Source organism: Octopus bimaculoides, chromosome 23 (genome assembly GCF_046866305.1).
Source record: "Octopus bimaculoides isolate indiv1 chromosome 23, ASM4686630v1, whole genome shotgun sequence".
NCBI lineage: Eukaryota > Metazoa > Mollusca > Cephalopoda > Octopoda > Octopodidae > Octopus > Octopus bimaculoides.
In genome coordinates this window covers 26,370,540-26,388,039 of record NC_142950.1, presented here as the reverse complement: position 1 = coordinate 26,388,039, position 17,500 = coordinate 26,370,540, and the positions used below count along the sequence as shown (strand labels likewise).

Here is a 17,500-nt window from a genome sequence, read left to right as displayed (position 1 = left end):
GTGTATATATATATATATATATATATGTGTGTGTGTGTGTGTGTGTATGTATTTAGATATGTAAAGAAATACTATGACAACTCAGGTATTTACAAACCCAATGATTCACTAATGTAATGTTACTCTAATGATACTAAATACACAGTGACGCAAACAAGTATATCACGTTAGAGCACAGACATTCCTTCATCTAACGACCGCAAATGAAAAATGTCCCCCTCTTCTTCCTTGTCGCCGTTGCCGTTCTCCCCTCCTCCTTTTCATCATATATTCACACACACACACACACACACACACACACACACACACACACACACACACACACACACACACACACACAACATGCTATCACACCCAAGTTACATCTATCAAATTGAAACACGTCCCTATATATATATATATATATATATATATATATATATAGATAGATAGATAGATAGATAGATAGATAGATAGATAGATAGATAGATAGACACACAAACACACACACACACACAAATACGTATATATATATATATATATATATATATATATAATTAAGTGGAGAATAGAGAAACAAACACAAGAAGAAGCAAGTCGATTGGGCTAGTTAGCCATTGATTTAATTATGTCGAAATTATATAATTTCCATTCTCCACTTAATTATAATTATAAACTGCGGTTTAACCGATAAATTACCTGCCTCTGGATACCTTCTAATAAAGACGGTACCCACACAAGTAATCTCCAGGAGTTCCTTCGGATTTAACTATCCCCTGGTTGCTTAGATACTTCAGACTACCCCATGAATATTGAAGCAATCCTATCATATACCTCTCTCTCTCTCTCTCTCTCTCTGTGCGTGTGCGTGCGCGTGTGTGTGTAGGTATGGTTATGTGGTTAAATGTTGGCTTGCTTCTCAACCACATGGTTCTGGGTTCAGACCCACTGCGTGGTACTTTGGGCAAGTGGCCAATGCCTTGTGAATGGATTTGGTAGACGGAAACTGAACGAAGTCGCTCCTATATATACATACACGTGAGTGTGTGCGTGTGTGTGTGTGTGTGCGTGTGCGTGTATCATGGTATTTTCTGCCACTTCACAACCGGTGTTGGTTAATTTGTCCTCGTAAATTAGGAGAACTACGAGATAAGTTCTCGTCGGGGAGAAAAGCAAGTACCTGACATCGATTTGTTCGACTAAACTGTTCAAGGCAGTGCCCCAGCATGGCCGCAGCTCAATGACTAAAACAGTAAAACAAGTGAAAGATAAAAGATAGATGCATACATACAGATGCACACACATGTTCCTGTTAGTAACATATATGCATACATACATATATACATACATACATACATATATACATACATATAGCTACGTACCAACAAATTTACACAAAAACCTAGTATTTCTAGGTTTTTCTCCAAATCCATTTTATTTGTGGCACAATAGAGATTTGCAAGACATCTCAAGGGTTCTATATCTGAGATTTTTTAGGTGGGCAAATGCACACGCTTCGGTGTGTGCATCGACAACTCAATCAATACACTAACTTAACCGCATATTTACAAAGATCGGGGACTCTCTTAACACAAAAAGTTTTATCGCTTGGTTAGCGACCAGCTTGAACTCTACGAAGAAGGACTTATCTGAAACTTAAAGAAAAAGCATACATACATACATAAATTAAGTACCAGTTGTGTACTGGGGTTGATCTAATCGACTGGCACCTCCCCAAAAATTTCGGGCCTTGTGCCTAAAGTAGAAAAATCTATATGATTTCATATCAAGGCGGTGAGCTGACAGAAACGTTAGTACGCCGGGCGAAAATGCTTAGCGGTATTTCGTCTGTCTTTACGTTCTGAGTTCAAATTCCGCTGAGGTTGACTTTGCCATTCATCCTTTCGGGGTCGATAAATTAAGTAGCAGTTGGGGTCGATAAAATAAGTAGCAGTTGCGTACTGGGGTCGATCTTATCGACTGGCACCTCCCCCAAAATCTCGGTTTTTGTGGCCTAGAGTAGAAAAGACTATATGAATTCATATCAAAGCGGCGAGCTGGCAGAAACGTTAGCACGCCGGGCGAAATGCTTAGCGGTATTTCGTCTGTCTTTACGTTCTGAGTTCAAATTCCGCTGAGGTCGACTTTGCCTTTCATCCTTTCGGGGTCGATAAATTAAGTACCAGTTGCGTACTGGGGGTGATCTAATCAACTGGCCCCCACGCCAAAAATTTAGGGCCTTGTGCCTAGAGTAGAAAAGAAAAGAATATATGATTTCATATCAAGAATCTTCCAAACAAATACATAGACGTATTTTTTTTTTTATATCATTTCAGTTAATTTGGAGAGTCTAGTTGCTTATCGAGAATCTCATGATTGGAAAGAACGGGTCCCGATTTCAAATTTTAAGCAGAGACCTGCTATTTTCGTACATGCATAATTTTCTTGAGTTTCATGCTGTGTGCTGTTTGAAACTTTCAAACTTGAAAAATGACGAAAACAATACGGGAATAAAATTTAAACCAATGTATTCAATGTCATTTATGCTATTTTCCTCTTACGCTTGCAATCTATATGTATGTGTTTGTGTGCGCGGATGCATGCATGCTTGCGTGTATGTTTGTGTTTTTCTGGGACGTTTTCATCTAAGTTTCATAACTTTTCCTCTTTCAGATATCAACCGCTCCTTTGTGATATTCGTCTGTTTAAGCGCCTTCACCCAGTTCATATCTAAAGTTATATTCTTCTGTGCCGTTCCGGCATGTTGCCACGTGAAGAAAAAAGTTATTTTGTTCTTTATTTTGTCCGTTTTGGAACTAATGGCAGGTAAGATTTCATCATCATCATCATCATTATTATTATTATTATTATTATTATTATTATTATTATTATTATTATTATTATTATTATTATTATTATTATTATCATTATTAAGGTGGCGAGCTGGCAGAATCTTTAGCACGCCAGGCGAAATGCTTAGCGGTATTTCGTCTGTCTTTACGTTCTGAGTTCAAATACCGTCGCGGTCGACTTTGCCTTTCATTCTTTCGGGGTCGATAAATTAAGTACCAGTTGCTTACTGGGGTCGATCTAATCGATTGGCCCCTTTCCCCCAAATTTCAGGACCTGTGCCTATAGCAGGAAGGATTATTACAATTATTATTATTATTAATATTATTATTATTATTATTATTATTATTATTATTATTATTTGCATAATGTTGCTTTTTTTTCTACTCCGCTTCCAGCTTTCTTGGGAATTATTGGCTGTATCTGTTTCATCGCCCTGGAGGATCTGGGAAAATACCATACGTCAGAAGACAACGCAGAATACCAGTGGTCATTCATGTTGGCATGGATATCCATTGGTTTGTGTTTCGTTGAGTCCTCCATCTTGGTGATCCTCGTCAAGGTCTGTTATGATGAAGTTTTTGAGAGCGGCAAGTTCGACTACTATTCAATGTGAGTGATAACCGTTACATTGCGAAGCAAAGGCGAGTGCACCGCAAAAACACCAGCGGCACATTGGCACTGTAACACACTATGGCACTCCTGGCACTTGACAATAATATTATCTTAAGATTTCTTTTATGGTTATTGTATTTAATTATGCTATGTAAATGATGTTGGCGGTCAGAAAGGAATCAATAAATGACTGTAAAAGTAAAAACCATGACTGCCCCACCCCAAACTAACAAAACACTATTGATAACTAACTAACCTACTAATAACAGAAACGATCACCAACCACAAACCATCAGACACCAACACAACCGTTCCACTTCTCCATGACGTCTCCCACCACCACCACCACCACAGCAAAGACAACATTATCATCACCACCACTGCCATTACATAAAAGAACTACAACACAGAAAACCACTGTCACAGTTGACTTATTCACCAGTACCAATGAAGCGTTGACATTATTCCCATCACTGCAAAAATCTCTCTTTCGTCAGTCACTTTTACACAGCACACGCGCGCGCGCGCGCACACAGACACGGACACAGACGGCCACACACATACATACACACATACATACACACATACATACACACATACATACACACATACATGCGAGTATCATCATACAATGTTAAAATTTGCTCAATGAAGACAAAAAAAAATTTAAGCAAGACTTTCGTTCCCATTGATTTTGTTGTTGATCATTATTTTCTTTTTAATCGACATTTCGAGCCGTTTTATATAATACATTCATACATACATTTATTCATGTATATATATATATATATATATATATATATATATATATATATATATACATACATACATATATATATATATATATATATATATATGTATGTATATATATATACACATATATACATACATACGTATATATATATATATATATATATATATATATATATATATATATATATATATATATATATACGTATATATATATATATATATATAAATATATATATACGTATATATATATATAAATATATATATACGTATATATATATATATATATATATATATATATATATATATATATATATATATATATATATATATATATATATACATACATATATGGGGAGAATTCGCAAAAAAAAACAAAAGTCGAAGGCAGGTGGTGTAGACAACAAACAAATGTATTAGTTTAACGCTCGGGAAGTGAAAAAGTCTTTAACGTTTGGAGCCTACGCTCTTCCACAAAAAGGAACACAGAAAGAAACAAGGAGAGAAAATAAAGAATGTGTAATATATATATATATATATATATGGTAAATAATAGACGGAAGATACGAGAATTTTTATTTAATCACTACAATTGTTTCGACACATCTAGCATCGATCCCTCACGAGCGGGATACTTAACAACTAGTTCAGGAGCACCCGACAGGCATGTCTCTTCGGATGATAGATATAACTCGTTAAAATAACAGTTCTGCAATGTATCTTCTCATTTCTCTTTTACATCTGTTATTTCATTTTTGACCTCCTATATATTCTGTGATTATCAATGATGTAGCGTTGACGTGTGCGGTGCGTGCCGAACGCACGGGGTGATCACTCTGTAGACGTGTCTGTTGTCGTCGAAGAGACGATTCCATATAAGGAGAGGGGCGCGAACAATTTGGTTATCACGCCGGGTAGGCTGTGTAGTATATAGTTCATGATGATAAGACTTCCTCTCACCAAAAGTAATCTCTGAGACGGCTTCGATTCCCACTCAAAGAACAAAACACAATTCATAATAGTTAATGTTGATATACATTCGATGCAAAACAACGGACGTCATATGCGCAGCAGTGTGTGTGTGTGTGTGTGTATGTGTGTGATTGCATTATATATATGTGTGTGTGTGTGTGTCTCTGTGAGTATTTATGTATGTAAACATGGTGTTTGTTGTGGGTGGTCGTCTGAGAATATACAGTAGTATGTAAATGTGTGTATGTGTGTGTGGGTAAATATACATGTTTATGCATATAATTACGCATGTACGAATGGATGTACGTGTACAAGTACGTAAGTATGTATGCCTAATCGAACCTTGGGTTGGTGATTAGCACCAAATCGAACATATCATTATTAACAATCAGTAGTTATAGGCCTTGCCCCAATTGCCATTTTATTTTACTACTACTACTACTACTTGATTTTTGTCCCGATCTGCGATATCTTTTAATAAAACGAATACTTAAATTACAACGTTGTTCAAAGATTTTAAATTCAAAGTTAATTTTGCTGCCTGTGAAGTAGATCTCGTTTGCGTACATAGGTTTCACTCGTGTCAACCTTTCGCTGCAAAAGCACCCAGCACACTCCTCTGTATAGTGGTTGGCGTTAAGAAGAGCATCCAGCTGTAGAAACAATGCCAAAACAAACGATTTGGAGTCGGGAAAGGTCCCCGGCTGGCCAGCTCCAGTCAAACCGTCCGGCCCTTGAGAAACGGAAATTAAACGATGATGATGATGATGATGAAATGTATCGAATCCAGATATATATAGTTTTAGGGAAAAGAACCAAGGTTCATGAACTCATCGATGAAAATCCACTGTCACATATAGAAAAAAATTATAATTAAAAGTGCAATAAATAAGTATAATATAATACAAAGTAAATATAAGATAAAGATAATAAAATGACTACACGTGTTATATATATATATATATATATATGTATGTATATATATATTACATACACATTAAGAGGAATGATCACTAGGTGGATTCCTAATATGCTAAATGTAGACCCCATATGGTCTGACCACAAAGAAAAATTGTTCTCAGGAAAATTCTGCAAACGCCAGAACGTAAAGCGAGCGAGACAAATGAAAATATACAAAATATAGTGATCAGTCACATATCATGGTTTCATTGTTATCATTTACATTACGTAAATGTCTGCAAATCCTCAGTGTGACCGTATAGTATATAAATGCATAGTCACAGTAATTAATAATTCACATAAAATGGTATACATAGGGAGTTCTATAAATTTTAAACAAAGATATCTGGCGCATATTCATTCATTTAAACCAAATATAAATAACAATACAACTTCATTAGCCACATACATACAGAAACTCAAAAAAAAAAAAATTAATTATAAATTGGACTGGTCAATAATAGATTCTGCCATACCATATACACACAAATCAAATAATTGCCGTTTATGCACATTCGAATCACTGCATGTATTACTATACAAATTTGACAATTTAATAAATAGCAAGTCAGACGCGATATCATCATGTAAACATAGGTACTACAAAACCTTTAAATATTATAATAGATCCAAAACTAAAGTGGAATAGAAAAAAACACATGTGTATTTGTATAAGCATTTGTATTGATATGTAAAAAAAGGTATGTATATATGTGTATATGTATATGTATGCATATATATATACATATATATAAGTGTTAGGTATATATACGTGTTAATTCTAGACAATAATTGAACCCAAATACTAGTAATTTACAATACTTTCATAATTATATCAAATAAATTTAAAATAAATATGTTAAATCTAAACACTTAAAATTTGAACCTAGATTCTGCTATATTACTTTTATAAGTAATAATAACATTCATATTAAATAAAATTTAAATTTGAAATAGAATATTCCGACAAATAAAAAAAAACTTCTATATATACTTATCTCAAAGCTAACCAAATTTTTTAATAAAGAAATATATGCAGTGGATGGCACATTTAAATATTGGATGTGATTCATTAGATTTACCAATATTATATTATATATTTAATTATTGCGAAATAACGCAATAAATCTAACAAGATGGTCTCTACTTTAATAATGTACTGTGATTCTCAAATACTCTGAAAAATATAGCAACATCAAAAACTATATGTCATATAAAATATCTACAAAGGAAAACTATGAATTTTCAAAATTATATGATGGATTGGATTTACAAACTCTCAAAGGATAGTATATATTTTTAATATTTTTAATATTATTAATATTTTTTAATATTTTAATTAACATTATCCTATAGCATATTTTATTATATATACCATTCGTTTTCACATGTATAATAATAACTTTATACATCTCTGAAGAGCGGAATTATTGCCAATATGCTTGTCTATATTAGATTACATTATAAAGGCAATAATATCCGTGAAGCGATCGTAAGATGCATTTTAGACTTTCATAATATTTTAATCGAATTATATTTACACTCACTTACGCATATATTTTTTTATATACATTTATGTACGCATATATTTTTATATACATTTATATTTTGTATATTTTAAATTTAATTATAATTCAAAATGATTATTGTGCCATATAAAACATATATCTTTCAGAAATTTGAATATTGATTTCCTAAGAATATTGTTAATAATTTTATTATTAATAATATAAAAACATATATATATATAAGAATCTTGCACACGAAATACACATACGAAATATGATAAGCTCCAGCCAAGCTAGCAAGACGTTGAAAGACACTGTGTTCTGCTGTCTAAAAATCAAAATAACAACCAGACAGCTCTACTTTATTAAAAAATGCATCACTTCCAAGTTATACACGAATGCCATCAACTCAGCTGTAAGAAGACTGAGGCTCACAGAGGGCCAAGCAGGCAGACTAAGACACACACTACTGGTCAACATCAAAAAGAGAATATACAAAGAAATTAGCCAGTACCAAAAGAGAAAAAGGTTCTTACAACAAAACCTCAAGAACATGATAACACCGTATGAGGAGTTAAAACTCGCAGATATCATCCATCAGGAATATAACTATATAAACCGAGCCTGTAACAAACACTTCAGCAACAAATTGAAATGGATGAGACAACAACAACCTCAACACACAGGAAACAAAGACAAATACCCAAATAACATCAACGGGATTCTGATGTCGGACTGCGAACTACCGGAGATATACAATGACATCGCAAACGAAAATAGTCACACACCTGGAATGTATGGCTCAGTACTACTGGATGAAAATGAAGCGTGTGCCGTAGGATTACCACCGAAATATGCAGTGTATAACAAGGTCAGTAAGATCAATTGTCTATCTGAGATTGAAAAAACATTTACTAAGATTAGATGGAGGTTAGGACACCACTACAACAACAACTCAGTTGTAAGAAACCACCACGACAGTAATACGCATAATATTCACAATGCAACCAACAATAACAATGGAAATGGCAACAATAACTACACCGCCACCACCACCACCACCACCAACAATAATGATTACACTACCACCATCAGCAACAGCAATGATAACAGCAATAGCAACAACCACACGAACAGCACCGCACACACCAGGAACAACAGCAACAACAACGTCCGTCACAATAACAACAGCAACAGCAACAACAGCAGCCACACATACAATGATAACAACAATGGCAACAACAACACCTTAAAAAATCTCTTTTATAACCCGGTTGACAAATCCAATGATATGACCCGAATCTATCCAACGGATTTACCTTTCAACAAAAGAGTATGCATCTCGCCATACACAGATGATAAAACAGAAGCCATGATCTCTTTAGCTAGAAGCAGACTCAAGAAAACATTAACACGTTATATAGCAACTGCACCAACACAAAACGAAGCAGAGGCCCACCAACTCGGTACAGTAGCTGCAATGGGCATACGAAAACTAAAACAAAGAGTTAGAAACAATGAAATAGTATGCCTCCCTACAGACAAATCAGGCAGGATATCGGTAGACAGCCTGCAAAACTACACCCATACGATGCAAAAACATATAGAAGATATGAGAGAAGTTACACCGCAAGAATATGAAAAAGTAGAGAAAATTCTCAATGCACACATGGGAATGTGGTGTAACATACTCCAACCTAAGAGACGCACAGCACAAAACTTTGCATCATCCAACAACGACATTCCTACACTCTATGGGTTGCGAAAAGACCATAAACCCATTGCAGACCCTATCATGGGCCCACCATGTCGACCGATTTGTGGTGCCAATATTGCCAGCAATTATAGGCTGTCATTCTTCCTCTCACAGATATTAAGACCACACATCGAGATGTCTCCTGATGTTTGTGAAAGCACTGAGGACCTCCTCAGCAGAGTCAATGAATGTAACTGCTCTCATGACCTGACAGATTGTATTATAGGCAGTATGGATGTAGTATCTCTCTATCCATCCATTGACATTGACTTTGCCGTAGAGAGATGTGTTGAAATTATTTCGGTAAGTGAAGTAACCTTCCGTGAAGTGAACACGAGGGAACTAGGCCTCCTCCTAAAGCTCGTTTATAATAATGAATACTTAGATCACCACGACCTAACTAGATTCTGCCCCACCAGGTCAGGACGAGGTAGACCACATACGATCACATCAGCTGCTAGAAAAACCACCGCAGAGCGTTGGAAGGGATGGAATACACCCACCCACGACCCAGAGGATAATATCCAAACACGAAAAATGGTTGCACATGCTGTAGGTGCAAGTCTGAAGACCACCCTGCAGAACCATATAGTTAAATTCAATGAAAAACTATACATGCAGGTCCAGGGAGCGGCTATTGGTGTCAGTGTGGCCGGAGACGTGGCAAGCCTATTCATGACCTGGTGGGACAAAAAGCTGAAAACAACTCTCGAAGAACACTCAATAACACTCAAACTATACGGGAGATATGTGGATGACATTAACATCGTAGTCAAAACACCATCAAACATTCAGACTGAAGAGAACGAGAAGATCGTGATGGAAAACATCCAGAATATAGCTAATACAATACACCAGAGCATCAAAGTAACAATAGATTACCCAACAAGACACCTAAACATGAGACTCCCAGTACTTGACACAGAACTTTGGCTAGAAACAATTAATGACAAAGTTCAAATCCTCCACTCACATTATATGAAACCTATATCTTCAAAGTATGTTATCCATAAGAATTCGGCTCTATCACACAGTGTGAAAATCAATATATTAGTAGCCGATTTGGTTAGAATAATGAAAAACATATCCCCCCTGTGCGGTCCATGGGAGGGGCAAAAACATATTCAAGACTTCATGCATCGCATGCAATTTTCGGGATACAGCCAGAAAGATAGAATCCGGGTATACAGAGGAGCTAACAAGAAATTTGAGGAGATTGTTGTCAAAGATACAAATGGAACACAACCTAGATACCGTAACAAACAGTGGAATAGACTACAAAGGATTAGTAACAAAACAAACAAAAAGACCACGTGGTACAATACCGACAAGTTCCAGGGAGTAATGTTTGTGGACGCCACGCCACACGGAGAACTGGCCCGCAGATTTCGAAAAATCCTCAAAAGTACCAAGTTGAGGATAAATGTTATAGAAAAACCAGGGAGATCAATTAGATCAATAATATGTAAAACATATCCCTTCAGAAGAACAAGGTGTGTTGAGGAGAGTTGCATTGTGTGCAAAAATAGTCCTGGTGCCAACTGCAAAGCCAGAAATGTAGTCTACAAAATAAGCTGTATGGATGGTGAGTGTAAAAACAGAAACACCACATACATAGGTGAGACGGCAAGAAGTTTGGCTGAGCGTGTAAACGAACATTGGAGGGACTATAATAATCAAAAACAAACCTCGGTGCTCTACCAGCATGCCAAAGAACAACATGGTGGTGTACTGGACAGAATTAACATAGAAATCCTGTCTAGACACCCCGGTGACGCATCTTTGCGACAAATACAGGAGTCGGTCCTCATAACTGAAACGCAACCAATTTTAAACACCAAATACACGTAGATGAGGGCCTTACAATTGCCCGTGGTTGCATGTGTTGTTCACACATATGATGCGGAATATGAACGTAAATAAATTAATTAAAAAGTCTCTATCTGATCTGATATAAACGAAATTGTTACAAACACACATATGGACGCACATACTTACATATAAGCACGAACACATAAGTGCGTGCACACATATGAGCGTGCACACATACGAGCTTGCACACACTCACATGCTCATACCAAACAGTTTCGAAACAACGCCAAAACAACGCCAGATCATATATTCAAAATAAATGGAAGTGGAGAGACAAGTTACTGAAGAGATTGCAAGAGTGCAATGAAATAATTTAACAAAAAACTATATAAATTAATAAAGGACTGAACCAGTGCGTGTGTTTATTACCGGCATAATGCCTCTCCCAAGGTTTAATTGTATTTCTTTCAACACACGTATCCACATCAAGAATCTTGCACACGAAATACACATACGAAATATATATATTTATTTGCTCAAAATAATAGAGTACTTAATATAAGTTCAATAAAATTTTCCTTTTGAATATTCATTATAAATATATATATATATATATATATATATATATATATATATATATATATATAATATCGTTGGTTCGTCAAAATATATTGTTTCACCGATGGGTCGGCAGAAACAGATTATAGGACTAACGATTATGGATTAAATTTTTTTATTCAGACTTATCTTTGAGTAACTTATTCTTAGTAGCCGGACACGTATCTAATAGCAGCAGCATTGTCAGAATTAATAAAAATCATACACAACTTAGGCCCAATCCAGCGCACTAACCTGGCTTAGTCACAACTCCACCCTCCTGTCCGAATAATTTGAAATGATAAATGTCATGACTTCATTCAAATATTTGTCATATTACTCGTCAATGTCAGCGAACGTAGTATGAACCACTTAAACGACAACGAATTTTTATGGAGACACACTCCAGAAATATCTATCTATCTATCTATCTACACATGCGTATATATATATATATATATATATATATATATATATATATAAATATAAATGTGTGTATGTATCTGTATGTCTGTCTTTTGTCTATCTATACATACATATACACAAACACACACGCACACATTCACACACACACACTCACTCACACACACATTGTACAGGATAATTTTACGCTTCTATGTAATGAATATTTACCTTTGACGTTTAGGAAAGTATGTGGTCATATCTAACTCATCGTATATGTATGTATGCATATACATATATATGAGAAAAAAGAGATAGATAGATAGACACTTGCACACATACATTTCCTTATTTTTGTCAATCTATTATCGAGGAAACCTAATAAATATTGATGATGAGAGAATGTGAACTTTGCTAGTTTCAAACCGGTATCTTTTAAAGGAATGTCCTTCACCTTTCTTTATTTCCATGACAATGTCTACAACGGAAGATGAAACTCGTCAGTTTTTTTCGAGTTCGTAATGTGTGTGTTGGCACTCCGTCGCTTACGACGTCGAGGGTTCCAGTTGATCCGATCATCGGAACAGCCTGCTCGTGAAATTAACGTGCAAGTGGCTGAGCACTCCATAGACACGTGTACCCTTAACGTAGATTTCGGGGATATTCAGTGTGACACAGAGTGTGACAAGGCTGACCCTTTGAATTACAGGCACAACAGAAACCGGAGAGAAAGTTGTGGTGAAAGAGTACAGCAGGGTTCGCCACCATTCCCTGACGGAGCCTAGTGGAGCTTTAGGTGTTTTCGCTCAATAAACACTCACACCGCCCGGTCTGGGAATCGAAACCGCGAGTTCTCTACCCTAACCACTGGGCCATTGCGCCTCCTATTTTCGAGTTCGTAATATTATTGGAAGAAGAGAAATCTGACTGCTATTTACGTCTGGGAAATTGGCAAGATTGTTATAGCGTCGATTAAAATGTCTCCAACTATTTGTTCTAACGTTTTGCGTTTTGGGTTCGAATTCTGCCGAGGATCTTTTCGGGATCGATAAGAGCCAGTCGTGTACTGGAATGAATGGTATGTACCAAACACCCAACCCTCTAATAGTTCTGCCATTCCAAGGGTCATGGATTGGCGGAACTATAAGCATGCCGGACTGAATACTTGGCGATATTTGTTTCGGATCTGCAGCCGACGTTTATGATAGACTTAATCCGCCATAAAGTCTGCTTGCTGATAGAGCCGTTAGTGCGTCGGACAAAATATTTGGCAGCATTTCTTTCGACTCTTTATGTCCGGAGTTCAAATTCCGCCGAGATCAACTTTATCTTTCATCTCTTCGAGGTCGATAAAATAATGTACTTTCCAATTTCTGGGTGGTGGGTGGGTTTCTATATAATCGATTTGTCCTCCTCCATGCATTTTGTCCGGTGTGCCAACTCGCCGCCTTTGCCATTAAGAGACTGACTACATGGTCTGTCTCCATAGTCACTAACAGAATTAGCTCAGAGATGGGAATATTCCAGGATGACAACTTGTCTTTAATGCTGTTCGTTCTGATAATGAGCAGCATGATTGCATATAAATGATAAATAACAACTCAAAGCTGAATTTAGGTAATGTTAGACGGAGGATATACGACCAAACAATGAATATAGATATGAATGGTCTGTCCTGTCTCTATTGCCTTTTTCCTGCCACCAATGACGAATGTTGCAAGTGTCTCACAGTTGATAAGAAGGTTGCTTACGTTGGTGCTGTGTATAAAGTTACAGGGACAAAGGAATACTTCAATAGACATCAGGTGTATGGAAATGTGTGGAAATCAGAGCTGTTTTCAGTCAATAAAACTATATCTCGTAACGCGTTTGTAGTTCTAGTGTTAGTATCAGCCAGGGTCGGATTAAGATCCATAGAGTTACTAAGCACTTAGAAGGATCCGATCAACGGAACAACCTACTTGTGAGATTAACGTGCAAGTGTCTGAGTACTCCACAGACACGTGTACCCTTAAAGTAGTTCTCGGGGAGATTCAGTGTGACACAGAGTGTGACACAGAGTGTGACAAGGCTGGCCCTTTGAAATGCAGGTACAACAGCAATAGGAAGAAAGAGTGAGAGAAAGAGTGCAGCAAGGTTCGCTACCACACCCTGTCGGAGCCCCAGATGTTTTCGCTCAATAAACACTCCCGGTCTGGGAATCGAAACCGCGATCCTACGACCGCGAGTTCGCTGTCCTTAACCACTGGGCCATTGCGTCTCCACATATGTAAATAGCTCAAAATGTAAAGAAAAATAGTTCAAAATATAAACGATAATAAACCATAAAATAAATTTTATTTTTCAAAAATGAAACAAAATTCACAGTAAGATGGAAAATAGTGTTTATCTTTGTATGCTTCCATTTTATTTATATTTGGAAAGTTTTCTCCTTCGTTTTTTTTTTTAATTGCAAAGTGTTCGATGATATCGTTAAAATTAATTTGACGTAAAACTTCTGCATCTATACTTAGAAATACGGCATTACGAATATTATTTTAGCAAGTTTAAAGCGATTTCTTTCGTGCCGTAAACCATTTTCATTTCTGTGGTGCCCTCGTCCTTTGATGCGCTAAGCACGTGCTTATCTTGCTTAATGGGTTAATCCAGCGCTGGTACCAGCATCTGGGATAGCAGACTAAACACTTGGAAACAAGATGGGCGGTGAAGTAGTTCACTAGCCCTCGTCTGGAGATGAACTGTCCTGTCGCAATTCCTTCCAAACGCGTCCTCCATACCGTTTCTTTCAACATGGTTATTACGCAGAAAAATGCTGCCTTCCTCTTTTTGGAAAAGTAGGAAGGCGGTACCGGTAATCTTCAAGTTTAGGGGGATAAAAAAAAAAAAAATTCAAGGGAAATAACTGAACGACTTACCCGTATTATCCGTTTTCTTCTAGCTGTTTATAAATAAATCACACCCTAACCCTAACCCTAACGTCAATCAAATCACGCGTGATTTATTTATAAACAGAGATGTACGGAGAATACTTGTAAGATGTTCAGTTACTTCCCTTGAATATTTTTATTTATTTTTTTTATCCCCCTAAACTTGAAGATTACCGGCGGTACCACCTTAATCATGGACTCAGTCGAGAGTCGTACTCCTTCTGTATCCGACATCAGTTGTTCGGCATAGGTTATCAAATCACTCAGCTCCCCACAGTGAACGAAGGCGTGCGTCACCGTTTCACTGGCCCGCCCGCACCTCGGACATGTGGGGGAGGTGTCACAACCGTGTCTTGACAATCTTTCCCGAACCGGTAAAGTCGATCGGTAGCACAGCCAGGCCAAGGATTTCTGGTAGTTTGGATTACAAGTTAGTTGCCAACTAGAATAAAAATAAAATTTCCACGGTGTCAAAAGGTCCTGGGGACAAAATGTCTGAGGCCAAAGATGAAATTAGCCACACAAAATTAGTGGGGCCAAAACGGTTGTGCGTAAACGTCTCGTGTTCTGTCCAGTGTGACAGAGGATATCAACAACATTGAGAGGAATAGTAGATTCTCATACGCCTGTAATAGATACATATTACGCCTGTAATAGATACATATTACGCCACCTATGCTTTCGTTACTCAGGATAGGAAATAGTTCCTGATTACCTGTCAAAACGCAGTAAAATCTCTATTTTATGATAGGAAATGTAATGAAGGATATCATCCGTATTAGGTGCAGTTGTCAAAAAAATAATAATACTGCTTTCGTATAACACATGATATTGTGTGCACAAACTGTCTAGGATGTTGTCCACGGGAAGAGTGAAAAGGCACACCCAAAGACATATTCCGATAAAACTATTCCAATAAAAAACCAGCAGTCCAGTGTTACTGTAACAATACACTTGATATGAAAGAGGCAGCAAAAGGAATGCTGGACTATCGTCACACTTCTGTGACCTCATCTTTTCCTTTCTTCTTTCTTGTTTGTCTGTCCTTATTAACGATCAGTCATTTTGTACTTTGTATTCCTATTGTATGTGTCTTTATTTGCTGATGCAAATTAACACCAAATATATAGTGCATGTGTTCTTATTGGCTAAACTGGCAACATGACCATCCCCAAATACAACAATATCTGTTTCAACACACGATTTCACATCAAGAATCTTGCAAAACGAATATATAAACGAATGCTGGATAAACTAACTCACAACCTAATTGATTTGCAGTATAGTGAATATTTGCAGAACATTTGAGTTTACTGTAATATCGAGTGTTACCGAGAGCTTGCAGCTGATGTGAATGTTGCTTACGTCGGTGCTGTGTGTAAAGTTACAAGGACAAAGGCATACTTCAATAGATTTCCCGTATGCAAATATATGGAAATCCGCTTTTTGAGTTTTCTGTTTTGTATTAAACACGCAATTACATGTGTTTCTATAATATACACACGCATGCATAAACAGTATCCACACATATTCGTGTACTAAAGAGACATTTACAGCTATTATATGAGTGTAAGTATATACACATATACACCTATATATATGTGCACACATTAACTCACTCACGTGTTCACAAATCCTTGAAACTTGATGAAAAACAAAAGGCTGCTTTGTCTCTCCATTAATGACTGTCTTACAGTCTGAAAAAAAATAAATCTCAATGAAAAACAAACAAGAATTAAAAGAAATGTGAGAAACTTCGTCATTAAAAGATAGTAACACGAAGAAAATTAATTAACAAGAAATTCATTCAAAGTCAATTAGCGGACTACTAAGAGATGAAAGAACAATAAATGAAAAATTTCAAAAGCCACTTCTCAGGAAGGTATGAATTTATAGAGGCAGGCACGACTGAATCGTTAGGAAGCTGATATTGCAAAGAGACGCCCAGTTGAATATAAATACAGTATACGCAATTGAGGCAGTATGAAATTAAAATAGCCTCGAGTTACAGCGGTATGTGTCCTGAAACATCTCTTATGGACGTGTTGTGTTTAAAACACAATTAATATTAGAGAGAAACAAAAATTCGTTTCAGCAACAACCAGCGAGAACACCAGATGTATTTCGGCTTTTTAGGAGCTTTTCAATTGCTGTTTTAATTTAATACTTCCTCAGTTACAGATACCCGACTTCTATTCAGTCGGACAGCTATTCGTAATATGTGGTGTCCCTAGCTGGCCACTGCTGGGACCAATTTTCGCCTACCTGTGATATGTATTTTGTTTTAAACACAACACGCCCTCAAGAGAGGCTATCTGTGAACAAATACCGAAGTATCAACAGTGTACATGCATTAAATATGATGCATAGAT

General features: G+C 36.6%; 1 protein-coding gene across 1 annotated transcript in view; it reads left to right on the top strand.

The window, feature by feature from the left end:
- LOC106874625 (uncharacterized) overlaps nucleotides 1–4,132 on the top strand; it is a 23,957-nt gene extending 19,825 nt beyond the window's left edge. The window contains exons 4-5 of the mRNA XM_089340026.1: nucleotides 2,653–2,805; nucleotides 3,228–4,132. Coding sequence (XP_089196152.1) covers nucleotides 2,653–2,805; nucleotides 3,228–3,445 — 371 coding nt within the window. The 3' untranslated portion in view covers nucleotides 3,446–4,132. The remainder of the gene's footprint in view (nucleotides 1–2,652; nucleotides 2,806–3,227) is intronic.
- The last annotated feature ends 13,368 nt before the right edge of the window (nucleotides 4,133–17,500 follow it).